General features: G+C 39.3%; 1 protein-coding gene across 1 annotated transcript in view; it reads right to left on the bottom strand.

Moving 5' to 3' along the window:
• The window catches only part of ntrk3b (neurotrophic tyrosine kinase, receptor, type 3b), a 257,195-nt gene that overhangs the window by 205,439 nt on the left and 37,224 nt on the right, over nucleotides 1-14,532 (bottom strand). Inside the window, exons 2-3 of the mRNA XM_034679541.1 lie at nucleotides 8,247-8,321; nucleotides 4,321-4,392 (exon numbers count right to left, since the gene is read on the bottom strand). Of these exons, the coding sequence (XP_034535432.1) occupies nucleotides 4,321-4,392; nucleotides 8,247-8,321 (147 nt within the window). The remainder of the gene's footprint in view (nucleotides 1-4,320; nucleotides 4,393-8,246; nucleotides 8,322-14,532) is intronic.

Genomic DNA, 14,532 nt, shown 5'->3' with positions numbered 1-14,532 from the left:
AGAAGTTAACCAGGCATCTGTCCAACAGGTATGTGTCTTGTTGAGTGAGAAATCAAAGCTTTCCCTTAAAATGTGTTTATTCTGAAGTGTTAACTGTAGGTGCTCACAGTGGGTAAGATGAAATGCTTTGTTTTACAGGGTTCTTAAAAATGCTCATTTTTGCATTGATGCTATAGAAGATGGAAGCAGAAGATACAGTATCTTACCTGATGAAAATGTTGATTTATGTTCAAAATATAGATGTAAAGAAACAGTATTGTTCAGGAAGAAGCAGAGAACTAGTCCACTTTAGTTTAGCTTGATAGTTGCTGGAGTTTCTGTAACTCCTTGAGTTCAATCCAGCAGTACATGGCTAAACCAAGCCTACTTTAAAAACCTGACAGCATTAAGGACCAGCTTGTACACAGTATTTAGATACAACAGTTATGATTTTTGATTTCAGGTGTGACCCCACAGAATACTGAAGCTCCACAGGCCTTGGAAGTAACTCTTTGTTATAGTAACTTAGCAGGTATTTTAGTGTCAGATGAGATTTGTTTTGGTCTAATTTATTCAAGTGTCACCAAATAGTCCTTATTTAATTATAATTTTATTTTTATCATTGAGTTCTTTAATGAAGTTCAAAAGACTTATCTTTCATACATTGCACTGCCCCTTAAAGGTTGCTCAGGGTGATATGGTTTTGAGTTGAAGTGAAGGTGTCACATGAGTTCAATGTGCTGTTGTCCTATGTTGATGAAGGGCCATTAAAGGCATCACGACGCACAGCAGAAGTTGTCCCGTGACGACAGCTCTTTCTTCCCCACAGCCCTCAAGTATGATTAAATGAAGTTTCTAGTTAATGCTGTTAAAGTTTAACAGTTCCGAAGAGATACTGAAACAAGTTACGGCGTTACACTAATTATTGCAACTTAGCAGACATGCACTATTTCTAGGCCATATTTCCTTACACTTGTGTTCCTCATCAGTGGCGCCGTATAGGGGGGAAAAGTTAGGATGATTCTAAGGGCCCATGACTGACAGGGGGGCCCAAAATAATAATGAAAAAAAAAATCATAATTAATATTTCATTCAGAATAAGGTAATTAAAAAAACAGTCCCGTTGTCTTCATAAAATGTATATCAAGAGATATTTGGGCAAATTCATATATGTCTCCCAACAGCTCCCCCCAACCCAATGAACAAGAAGGTGAGCAACGCAGCATGTCAATTAGCATTATTGAAAGGGGTCTGTGGGAATCTCTTTTTTCTCTCTCTATCTGTACTATTACAAAAACCTATCAAAACAAAGCTATAGCTAAGCTACATAAGCTGCAGCCTATAGTCTGTTTTGGATGCTGGGCAGGTTGAAGCATTCAATGATTTAGTCTGTTTTAATGTCACAGAGATTACTCAAATAATACCTTAAAATCAGATATTTTGATGCTGACTGATGATGCAGTTGCACAGGGTTCTTGCGGCCTTTGGTGATGGGGCCCAATGTGATATTTTTTCATGGAGCCCAAAATCACTGGCGGTGCCCCTGCTCCTCATAACACCATCTGATCTCTTAGGAAGCTACATATAGATATACATACAAACTGGAACATGCGGAGAGAGTCCCCTGCAGTGCCTTGTAATGGCTGCTGAATGATAAAAGTAAACAGTTTGGAGTCAATGTATGTTACACATACAAAAATAATGCGATTAACTGGGGGTAGAAAAATCTAATTGAAAAAGCGAGAGTAACTTGGGGCAGGTGTTAATCACAGTCATAAGGTTTGCAGCATGTAGGATCAAGGATACCTTTAATGTGTGTGGTTTAGCCCGCTTTAACCTGAATGTGTGATGAAGAGAGGAGCTTCAATCCTCCTCACAAAGGAGCCAGCGGCTGAGCGGGTGATGGCCGAGGCTTTGAGCAGACCTGTCTGACACACACATCAATGAGGTCGCCCTTCTGAGGCTAAGCTTAGGCATAATAATTAATCCTCTTTGACATCATCATCCTCAGTGTCACCTAGCAACCAACCAACTCCATTAAGGAGACCACAAAGAGAGAGTCTGTCTTGGGCTCTCAGGGGTGTGGCTTACAATGATTATAATGTCAATGCCTCTAGGCTAAAGAAGTTAAATGAAACTCATTGATCAACATTTAATTAATTTGTAGAACAGTGATGTCCACAGAGATTTCACATATGGGACCTTATACTACGGAAAACCCCATCTATTAAAGGCAGTGGGAGTAATTTTTAACTGATCATGATATAGTCTCACTCTTATACTGTTGCCTCTTCATGACACAGTAAAATCAGATCATCAGTGAGTAAGTTATTTCTCTTGCTTGTGTTTGAGTCGGGTATTCTGTGAAAAAAGCCGAGTCGACATTCAACACTCACCCTAAAGTGTCTGCGTATGTCTAAAACTCTGCTGGTAAAGTTTGGCAGTGGGAAGAAAGTGAGCAAGCAAGAGGAAGTTTTCTTTATTTTTCGTTAGATAATTTTGTTTTATACTAATGGCTGTTACTGGAGAAGGAATGGCAAACAGACGTACATTTTCTATGGAAGTATTGATTTAGATGGAGAAACTCTATGACCAGGGCTTTGCTAGCTACAAAAACAAATGATTATTAACAGGATTTAATGTTTATGCAAATGTGAATACTTTACTGCTCTCTGAGGAGTAAATTGTTGAACCGTGTAAATATTTAAATTATTCAGGCAATCATTGGGACACCAGATTACACATCATGACACCAGGGTTGTGACGGGTAACATTAAGGATAGGATAGGCACTTCACTGTCATTGCAAAGAGATACAACGAAACTTCGTTCGGCAGCATTTCCATACGGCAGTTTTCAATCAATCAATCAACAAAAACTATTTAAAAAGGTACTACAAATAAATACTTACCTATATAAAAATATAAAATATAAATATGTGCATCTGTCACTTTAAGTAAGTAACTGACAGTTATGTGCAGTGCGCTGTTAGCAAAGTGGCTAAAGTCAATTAAACCAGTACGTCTGCTCACCTTTTGTAAGCTAAGTAACAGTAACACATACAAGCTCATCAAGTTTTCATTGATACATTAAAGTTAATTTTACAAAGCTACAAATCAAATCATTACACCCTGCAAAAAGTTGTCTTGAACAATGAAAATTAGTATTAAAAAGAAGATTTGTATTCATCAATTTGCTTCAATCAAATGCACGCATTAGCAAGAGTTGCATTTCATTAAAAGTGGGTGGTTGTGCTCATGGGAAATACAGTCTTCATCCGAGATAAACACTTCCAATTTCATCCAAAGGGCTCACCAGAATCAAAACAACAAGGGAATTCCTGACAGTGCCTTTAATCTGAATTAAAAAAGTGGATTAGGATTTTCGTTTTTTCACACTCTTACAAAAGGTGAAACACGTTTTAAGTGTTGCCTTAGTGAGTCCATCTTCTCTGAGAGAGAACAGGGGGGATTTAAATAACTCTCATTAAATGTTGATGAGCTTAACTAGCTCTACAAATCAGCTGACTAAATGAAGAGAGAGAAGAAAAACTAACTTCTGAAAGTACATCCACGCACATTCACACTAGAGTATGGGCACACAATGCCCAAAAGTCAGCTCATTACAAAGTGTAGCTGGTAATCAGGTGGTATTTTCTCTTTCAACTAACAGAGAAGGTTAAAATCTCAAACCACAAAGAATTGATTTACTTTTCAGCTATGTAATGCACACACACAAACACACACACAGTTAAAGGTACATACACAGTTCAAGGTGCACAGATTCAGTGCTAACAGCTGTAATCCACAGCAGCTAAAAGAGACCAAACTGCATCTCAGCTGACAAGTGGAAATTGCAAATGGCAGAGTGTTCAGGTAACAGACTGAGACAGAGTTCTTCACCGTGTTTACTCGTTGAAAATTGGGGAATAACAGGCTGTCATACGGGGTGACACATCATCCTTTGTTAAAGAAATTACCTTGTTCTGTGCCTGGCTCTGTGACGTTCAGCCTCCCGGACAAATAGTCCGTTTGGAGAGTTCAGACTAAATGGAAGTACATCTTTGGCATGTTGCTCTGCCACAGCACAAAGAAACCGTCGCAGATAGGAATCCAATTATCCGAGGCAAATAATGGAGGTCTCATTTAAGATGTGCGGCTGTAGCGACAGTAATGGCAGTACCACGAGTTTCCCCAGGCCATTCTCTATCAGCTGCATCACCTTCTGCTCAACACTAACTCATCTGTAGCCATATACTACAAGCTGTCAGGCATCACAGATCATAATAAATCTAGTGACGGAACTAGGAAACATGGCTGTCAAAGATAGAATATTTACTCACATGTAGCGTAGGTGTGGGTTCTGAGCGAACGCTCGAGCCTGGATCACCCTCAGGTTGCAATTCATGATAGTTCTGAAACGATAGAGAAATGAGATGAAACTGTGAAAACCAACTAAAAAAAGAAGTGTAGTTTTCCTAGCGTGGGCACATACAAATGCATGCACACAGTATCACAGTGTTATGATCATGTTGCAGCACTAAAACCATTTTGATTTGTTCCCTTATTTTCCTTTCTTAGTCTCACATATGTTTCATGGTGCATGTGTCTCTCTGTTCCTCATTTTGATCCTTTCACTTTATATTGGCCTGTTTTTTGAAGCCTCACAGCATTTCTTTCCTCTTTTTCTAAGATGCTCCCATTTGATCATTTTCAGTTGGGAAGTGTTTTGTCATTTGAATAAAACTGCACATAAACTCATCTTAAATTCACAAAAGTCTGGTCTCATGCTGGAGCATTTATAGATATGTTTTATATCTTTTACTCTGGCCCACTGTAACAAATCACAGTTACTTTTCTGTTCAAATCACTTTCACTTCAATCTACATGTGCACACCCTGCGGAGCTAACAATGAAATGAAAATTCACTTTGAACCACCATGTGATGAAAGATTTGTGAACTTGTGCTGTGAGGAAAGTGAAACCTCTGATTATCACATGCATTCTCACACGTTGCCTCATTGTGTTAATTTGTAAGAGGTGAAAAAAATCTGTGAAATTAAACCAATAATCCTCATTTAACTGTGGACCCCATGGAATCCTGTCAAGGACTGCTGGAAATCCCAATGCCCCAGTTTGGGAACCACTATTCTTGGCTACAGTTGTAATGGCTTTTAATCTTGTAATCACAGAAGTCTCTCTCCGAAGACGACAGTGACGTCATCAATGAATGCCTCATAACACAGCATGCTAATTAGACACAGTGTGGGTGACTTCCTGAACTCTGATCAGTCTTTGTGCTATTAGTCTGGATTTGGAGTTTTATCCTCAGAAAAGGTTCCCAAAGTATGGCTTTGGGTCCTTCAAGGGTCCTTTGGGGAGTATTTTGAACTGTACAATGACTTTTCCACAAAACTTAAAAACACTTTTACAATTACTAATTCCCTTGAAATTAGCACAACAATGTGCATGGATGACTGCTGAGCTTTGGTAATTATTCTCGCAGTAGTAATTCTAACAGCAATTAAAATTACATTCAACAAAATCATCTCTGTAACTAGCAATAACCTTTATTTTTATTTTTTGTGCAGGCTATACAACACTCTTTTTTTTTCTGTCAGTGTTAGCATGTTAATCATGAAAAAGGTCCAAAATGTGTGAGGAATTTTGTCATGGCCTACTATTTTGTCCCTTTAAGCACACCATAGTTACCACTGTGCATTCACATTTCCCTCACAGACCAATCATTTGGCAGGTCAAAAGTATAATGGACATTTTGTCACAGGGAATTCAGATATCACAGAAGGCTTTAAGTTTGAGCTCCCACCTACGAGCTAAGCAAACAGGTGCAGCTAAACAGACTGACTTTTGACAAAAAAGCATGGAGCAATTTTTTGTAGTGTGCAAATGGCCACAGATAAAACATTCTGAAGCTGTCTCCTACTTCTAAGTTACAGACCACGCTGGCTTACCAGCATTAAATTGAATAATATATCATTCAGTCAAGATCATTAAGCACATTACATTGCATCCATTTGATCCCTTAATAGAACACAGGTAAGAATTGCTTGTCATTGTTAGTATTGACTTGAAACCTGTTTTAAAAGTAAAATATTAATTAATTAAACAAGCAATTAAAATGTGATTCATTTGGATTAACTATCAAAATTCAGAGATCAATTGCAATTAAAAATATACTTTTTGTAGTGTCCTTTCCAAACCAAAGTGAAGGACCAAAGCACACCTACATTCTTGTTTTTATAAGTACGGCTTATAAGTGGTTCAAACCGCTACGACCTTAAAATCATCTCACTCACTTCCATCTCTTCAATTCTCCTTTCAAAAGCAACATAGTTCATAATTATTAATAACCCACACATGTAATGCCTAAAATGTGGCTGATTTCATCTACAATTATGAACTAAAAACCATGTAAAAGTCTACTTTCCGTTGTGTCACGGTCAACAAAACCCCATTAGATTACAGAAGTGATGTTTGTGTTTTACTTCAACAAGTCTGCGTAGCCTCATATTTCTCATTACTCTGTGCCGAACACCCCCATTATTCTCCAACAACGGAAAAGTACATCACTGAGTCCGAGTGTTGAACTTAGTGCTCTGTTCCTTCAATACCAAGAACACACTGTAGTTTAACTTTAATCTGCAACAAATACAACCCTGTATTATTACAAGTGCGATAGTGAACATGTATCATTCTGCAACAGAAAATAGTCCGAACCAAATGTGCAGTTTACTCCTGCATGAGAACAATTAATTGAAGAAATAGAACCCGGCTGTCTAAGAGATGTACTTGGCTTTTTTTTTTAAAACACATGAAATATAAATTTGTACGTGAGATATGGTTTGTAGAGCCTGGGGAAATCAGAAAGGATTACTACATGGACTAACTCCCTGCTGTTTTTGGTGTTTTTATGGAATTGTTGACAATGAGAGAAATATCTGACGCCTTACATTTTTATTTTACTGAGTAAACTCACTGAAAATTGATATGACAGTCTTATTTTGCTTGGTTTTGGGGATTGCTAAGGATCACTCTTGAAAAAAAAGTATGAATTGGAGCTACTTTTATAAATCTGAGAAAATGCAAGTTAAGAGGCAACATTGGTAATGCTATATTCACAGATATGAGGACACATTTCTACAGCCTTCATTGAATAAAACAAAGCATATGATGAATGAAAAAGCTTTATATTCTGGAGATGTGCACTTCTTAACACACTTGATAAGTCAGTGTACATTCTAAACAAATTGGGCAATCTTTTTTCAGTTTTAATCAAATAAAAATATGTGAGGTAAAGTAAAAATTGGGCTGAAAAAAGGTATCTTTGAGTAACTTTTCCTTCCTCATGCCTCCGTTCTGCTATCAGCCAAACACGGTTACATGACACAAGGTAACAACCTTCCCAGGGAACGCTCTGCTCCAGCCTGGGAGGGGCCGGCGTCCCCAGACAAGGCAGCAGGAGAGAGGAGGTGGTAATGAGAAAAATGCTAATTTAGCGCTGGAGATATTGCACTTGGCCTCCCTGATGAGGGATCAAGGGGATCAGGGGAGAGGCCAGCTCTGACTGTGGAAGGCGTAGGAGAATTTGGTCCTCTGCAGGAAGAGAAAAAAGGAGAGGAAGAGGAGGTCGGGAGGGAGCGAGTGAGGGAGGAGTGGCTGGGGGAGATGAATGTAAAGGATGTGGCCTCATGGCGCTGGGAAGCACAGCAGGAAAGGAGCGTAACATTGCTTTAAGAAGTGAAGAGATGAGAATTTGCACCAAAAAAAATCTGCCATGACACAGCAGGGACCCTTAATTCAATTTTCCCTGCTGCTTTTTAGCGCTATTTGATCAGTGGCTAAGCAAAGCAGAGGGGATGTTTCACCGGTGTGTGACTGTTGAGAATTAAAAGCTTGTTTAAACATCAGCTTGTGTTAGGATCAGAAATACACCCTTCACTTCCTCATCCCCCCCAAACACCCTGACTAACACCTTGTCATCTCCTCTGAGAATTAACCACGTTTGTGTCACTTTCAGAGGAGTATCGGATCAAATCCCAGCGGGATGCTGGTGATGCCACGGCTGCAGACACTTGTGTTCTATCATCGGCCTCTCTGCAGCAAGCAGACGGGCAAACCTAATGGAAAACAGGGATTAACAGCGGTACAGGTTTCTCTGTCCTTTTCCAGATCTACGACACAGTGGGACCGAAATAGAGTGAAGTGTCTATCATTGGTTTCCCCTCCAGATAACAGCAGCAACACTCACAGTCTCTGTAGTCCAGTGTAGAGCTCCATATCGACGTCTCTGAGAGTCTGCAGTCCTGTCCAGTTCTCTATGTGTCTGTAAACAGAGAGAGAAAAAGAGAGAGAGAGACATACATGAAATGCTGCTGTGCATCACAGATAAAACAAACCAGGAGATATAACCTGAGCAAACTTTTGTTTCAAGCCTCAGTTGCAAAATGGCTGACTGCGTGTAGTCAGAGATTTTGAATCCATATTCATTTAAATTGCAATTATTGGAACAGTTGTGACAGAGTGCTCTCTGCGGCCCTCTGATAGATTTAATTGCCAGGAGGCAGCTTGTGAAGCTTTAATCTATGTGAGGGGAAGTGTGAGCGGGACAGAGCAAATAAATAGTCCAGATGACTGAACGTCTACTAATACTATCACCAGACTCCAAGGGAGAACTTTCTCTCTGTGTGCAGGGATAAAAGAAGTGAAGCTGGCGCCATCAAATGAGCTTTAGGAAAATGAGCATTTGTAAATGATTTGTTTGTTATGTTTAGAAATGAAACAGGCAACACACACAGGGCACACCGATTCAATTAGGTCGAGGAAATGAGGAGATGTAACAGAGGACACGGCAAAGGCTTTATTGCTTTGTTTTGGAAAGAGGAAAATATGATTAAACACTGAAGGGAACTTTATCTGAAATGTCAAATTTCAAATCAATGCCAACACAACAATCAGGAGTCCCATACAGACGTTTTTAAATGGCAGCATTACAGCTCATTGGTGGTCCACCTCAGTGAACCTACAAAAGCACAACAGCAGGAAGTTCATGGGACTAGTGGGGTCTGTAAGCTCCCGTTTAAAACCCTAAGTCTATTTTGACTAACTAGTAAAAAACAAAAAACAAAAACTTAAGTCATATTTCGTGTTGTTGCAATTAAGTCTATAAGTATCGACATGTAAATCACGGTGCAATACAGATCCATAGGTAGCTTTTCTTTTTGTGTAGACACTTTAAATATAGGGCCACACATACACAAACCCAGTCACATGCACACACAGACACACACTAACCTTGCACTCTAACTCTATGATTTGAATGCACTTGGTTTTTCCTGCTTTGGTAAGTGTTCTGGGATCAGATACTAGAGTGTATTTTATGATAGCAGTAGGAAAAATAACATTCCTGCAATTTGTTTTTGGCAAAAATGTATGCTCCTGCAGCATATCTTTTGGCTCCTGTGCATCTGCTGCACAATGATGAGGCAGCTTCTGAGACATTCTGTTTATTTGAGCTCTGCGCTCAGGGGTGCATCACCTGCTTTGGTAGTGAGGAGGACACAGGTCTGCCAAATGTAACCAGCACCATGCATGACTACACTGTTAGCGACTCAGGCGCCAATTTTTTTTATTTTTTATGAGGGCTGGCAGGTGGGAGCAGTTAACGGTGAGAGTGATGCTGTTTCAGGATGTTTTTTCCGGTCGGTGAGCTTTCTGTTTATATCCAGAGTAGCAACGATAGTAAAATAAAGGAGATATACATATTCACTATTTTGTATTTTGTTAAAGATTCGCAATTATACCCTAAAATATCGTCGTAGAGGTCCTGGGAGCTCACACACAAGACCACTGTCACAACTGGGGAAAACAAAAGAAGGAGGAACAAAGGTGCAGACTAAGAAAAGGTTTTAATAAACAAAAAAAATAAACAAAAACTTACTTTCAAACAAATCCACAAGAAAAAAAGTGAGAACAATAGGAACACAGGAACACGTAGACTAACTCAGGTTAGAATAGACAATGAACTGACATAGAAGGGAGGAAACACAGAGACTATATACACAGACTGGGCAGCGTGTAACGAGACACAGGTGAGACCAACAAGGCACAGGTGAAGACAATCAGAGAGGAGGGAAAACACAGGAAATAAAATACCCTAGAAACTAAATAAACCTGAACAGGGACAAGAATAACCAAAAATCACTAAAAGAAAACAAATTACAGACCAAAACATTACAAATACAAATGTTAAAGTGATGGTGAAAAGATCTATCAGCTGTTACTGCCTCACACTGTCAGAGGGACACTGCTGATGTTGAGACAAACTGAAGGCAGGTGATTCTAAGGGCAGGGCTGACTGAGTAATGTGACCTGTGAGCAGAGGATTCTCCCAACAGGGTTTTAGTTACTCACAGTCCTGTGTGTTAACACAGTGGCAAGGTGTCAGGGCAGACTTAGAGTAGCTCAACACACTGAGGTATCATTAGATTCCAGGGTGAGGTCTACCAGAATGAGTGGCAACATGGTTGAGTTTATATTGAGCTAAATTTCAATACTTGTGTCCCAATCGTTTACTTTGGAGTGTTTTGACTCCCTGAGCTCTTCCTAGTGGAAATCCCTCTTGAATCAGTTAAAGTGAACATGACAACTTAGGAGGGGAAGTCAACTGTAACTAAAGTCCAGTCAATACAACTCCAACTTCCAGTGCCTTCACCTTTAAAAGGATGAAGTGGGGAAGGTTTTTAACAATCTGAAAAAGTAACAAAGTGAACACTCCCCAGAGATCTGCATGGGAAAACATTGAAGTTTCAATCAATTATTAACGAACATGTTTTTAATTATATATATTTTATTCATGCTATCTGTGCATAAATATGTATTTAATAGTAACATTAGACTATTGAAGTCATACTGTGAAGTACTAATTGTGATGCCCTGAAAGCATATATGAAATGTGTTGGTGGGTTGCAAACACTCTTGATTAAGACAGTGTCACTTGTCATTACATGAGCTGAATCTTTCACAAAAGGAGTAAAGGTAGAAGTAGTTTTACACTCACACTCACATTCACACTAAATAATATTTATTGGGTTAAATGACTTAAAGTGTCTTCATCAGAATATAGTTTAATGGTTGTCATTTATACAAAAACAAGTGCTACGGACACATAATGTAATTGGCTGGCGTCAAAAGATGTTGCAACTATGACGCGGACTAAAGTAAAAGTACTTCTAAAAAAATTCTAAGCTGTAAAATCTCAAGACAACTTAAGAAATATACAATTGAGAGTACTTCTAAGCGGGTCATTGTTATTATTTTTTAAAGAGCAAAATAAGCCGAAAAGAAAACCCACAAAACTCAATTTAATTGAATTCCTAAAAATAGTCTCTTGTGTAAAACTCCCCAGTCAGTAGTCTTGGATGCAGAGAACGGATTATGGTGTTTTCAAATAAAAAAATTCAGACAGCTTCTTTTCATTCTCTTAAGAACTTCAAGTCCCAGACTGACATTTGCTGAGAACCAAAAGTGTTGATATTCATATTAAGAGCTTTCAGGATTTTCTGTGAATTATAATTTTGTAGTTTGGAGAATGACAGAACTGAAATTAAATACACGTAAGGAAAGCATGTGAAAAACAAAGCCTTGTTTGTCATCGCTGATGATATTCTCCGAAAATGCCTCTAGTCTAGATAAATGTACATGGACTTCTATAACTGGAACTGAAGGGAGTACATCATTCGTCTAAGAGTCAGGGGTGCCTACAGAAGGGGGGTATAGACCCCGCTGTCAATCCTACACTATTATTGGCTATTTGTCCTGTCAGAGGCAGTACTTGTGTAAAAATATACTACTGGGCCAGGGTTGTAGACTGCCTCCTTGCCTTGTGTTACTCTTCAAGTGTGACACATCCATCTTCTTCTTTCAGTCAAAATACATTTAAGCTCAGAAGATCTAAATGTTTCCAACAATATACACAAGAATATATCATGTATTAGATACTTGTATGTAGTCAAAGCAGACATAATAAATAGAGAGACAGAGTAAACAAATGCTTCAATCTTGTGTACAGGCATACAGCATTAAAAGTCATGTCGCCCCTGTAAGTCACTGCCTCTGTCAGGCCACCCCATACCAAAAAGCAAATCTGGACTAGCCCTGCTCTGACCATCTATGAACCATTATGTCACTACTTACAGTGGGGCAAAAAAGTATTTAGTCAGCCACTGATTTCGCAAGTTCTCCTACTTAGAAAGATGAGAGGTCTGTAATTTTCATCAGAGGTACACTTCAACTATGAGAGACAAAATGAGAAAAAAAAATCCAGGAAATCACATTGTAGGATTTTTAAAGAATTTATTTGTAAATTATGGTGGAAAATAAGTATTTGGTCACCCACAAACAAGCAAGATTTCTGTCTCTCACAGACCTGTAACTTCTTCTTTAAGAAGCTCTTCTGTCCTCCACTCGTTACCTGTATTAATGGCACCTGTTTGAACTCGTTATCTGTATAAAAGACACCTGTCTACAGCCTCAAACAGTCAGACTCCAAACTCAACCATGGCAAAGACCAAAGAGCTGTCGAAGGACACCAGGAAGAAAATAGTGGACCTGCACCAGGCTGGGAAGAATGAATCTATAATAGGCAAGCAGGTTGGTGTGAATAAATCAACTGTGGGAGCAATTGTAAGAAAATTGAAGACATACAAGACCATTGATAATCTCCCTCGATCTGGGGCCCCATGCAAGAACTCATCCCGTGGGGTCAAAAAGATCATGAGAACAGTGGACAAAAAATCCCAGAACTACACGGAGGGACCTGATGAATGACCTGCAGAGAGCTGGGACCAAAGTAACAAAGGCTACCATCAGTAACACACTACGCCGAGAGGAACTCAAATCCTGCAGTGCCAGGCGTGTCCCCCTGCTTAAGCCAGTACATGTCCAGGCCGGTCTGAAGTTTGCCAGAGAGCATATGAATGATCCAGAAGAGGATTGGGAGAATATCATGTGGTCAGATGAAACCAAAATAGAACTTTTTGGTAAAAACTCAACTCGTCGTGTTTGGAGGAAGAAGAATGCTTAGTTCCATCCCAAGAACACCATACCTACTGTGAAGCATGGGGGTGGAAACCTCATGCTTTGGGGCTGTTTTTCTGCAAAGGGGACAGGATGACTGATCCGTGTTAAGGGAAGAATGAACGGCACCATGTATCGTGAGAGTTTAAGCCAAAACCTCCTTCCATCAGTGAGAGCATTGAAGATGGAACGTGGCTGGGTCCTCCAGCATGACAATGATCCCAAACACACCGCTCGGCCAACGAAGGAGTGGCTCCGTAAAAAGCATTTCAAGGTCCTGGAGTGGCCTAGCCAGTCTCCAGACCTCAACCCCATAGAAAATTCGTGGAGGGAGTTGAAAGTCGGTGTTGCCCAGCGACAGCCCCAAAACATCACTGCTCTAGAGGAGATCTGCATGGAGGAATGGGCCAAAATACCAGCTACAGTGTGTGCAAACCTGGTGAAGACTTACAGGAAACGTTTGACCTCTGTCATTGCCAACAAAGGTTATGTTACAAAGTGTTGAGTTGAACTTTTGTTATTGATCAAATACTTATTTTCCACCATAATTTACAAATAAATTCTTTAAAAATCCTACAATGTGTTTTTCTAGATTATTGTTCTCTTTGTCTCTCATAGTTGAAGTGTACCTCTGACAAAAATTACAGACCCCTCTCATCTTTCTAAGTGGGAGAACTTGCAAAATCAGTGGCTAACTAAATACCTTTTTGCCCCACTGTATGTTCCTGGTTGAAAGATGAAATGGAAACATTTATCGCTAGAATCACTAAAACAAGTTTTCTTTTATTAATGTAGAAAGTTTTAAAACATGAAGGACGTCTTTTTTGTGGTAATATAAAGAATACAACACTGCACAAAGACACAGCTGGGTGGTTATATGTCATAGTATTGGAGCTAATATACTTAACATGATTTAGATCTTAGCAACATTGATTTTTTTTGCACTCAATCAGAGAAAACAGTGCAGGGTTTTGACTTTTGTATTCCTTTTCTGTCCTGTTTGAACACATTTTGCATCTACAATGATTAAACCCACATGGCAATAAGACCTGATTGTATAACTGGGATATAATTTCAACAATATTGTAAATCATACTGATACAATATTGTGATATTAAAAAAAAAATCATCCTCATGTATGAGAGCACAAGATGTTTTCATTTGCAGCGTCGCTTCATGCTCTGTGATATAATTTAGCACTATCTCCATTTTCATCAAGAGGCTGTCAACAAACCGCAGAGAGGGAGCAGGAAACACCTCCCTGCGGACCTGAGCACGTCGTCTGCTCACAACCTCTGATTGTCCGCGGCACGTTGAATATGCATGTGGATTAGAGCACTGTGAAAAGATGAGAATGAGTAACAAATATGCAGCGATAATGCAGGAGTGTTCAATCTCTGTCCTGTTATTCCCACATCCTCTGAGGATGCACAAGTAAAATGGTTCTAAAAGAACATCAA

Source organism: Notolabrus celidotus, chromosome 3, assembly GCF_009762535.1.
Source record: "Notolabrus celidotus isolate fNotCel1 chromosome 3, fNotCel1.pri, whole genome shotgun sequence".
NCBI lineage: Eukaryota > Metazoa > Chordata > Actinopteri > Labriformes > Labridae > Notolabrus > Notolabrus celidotus.
This window is presented reverse-complemented; position numbering and strand designations above follow the sequence as displayed.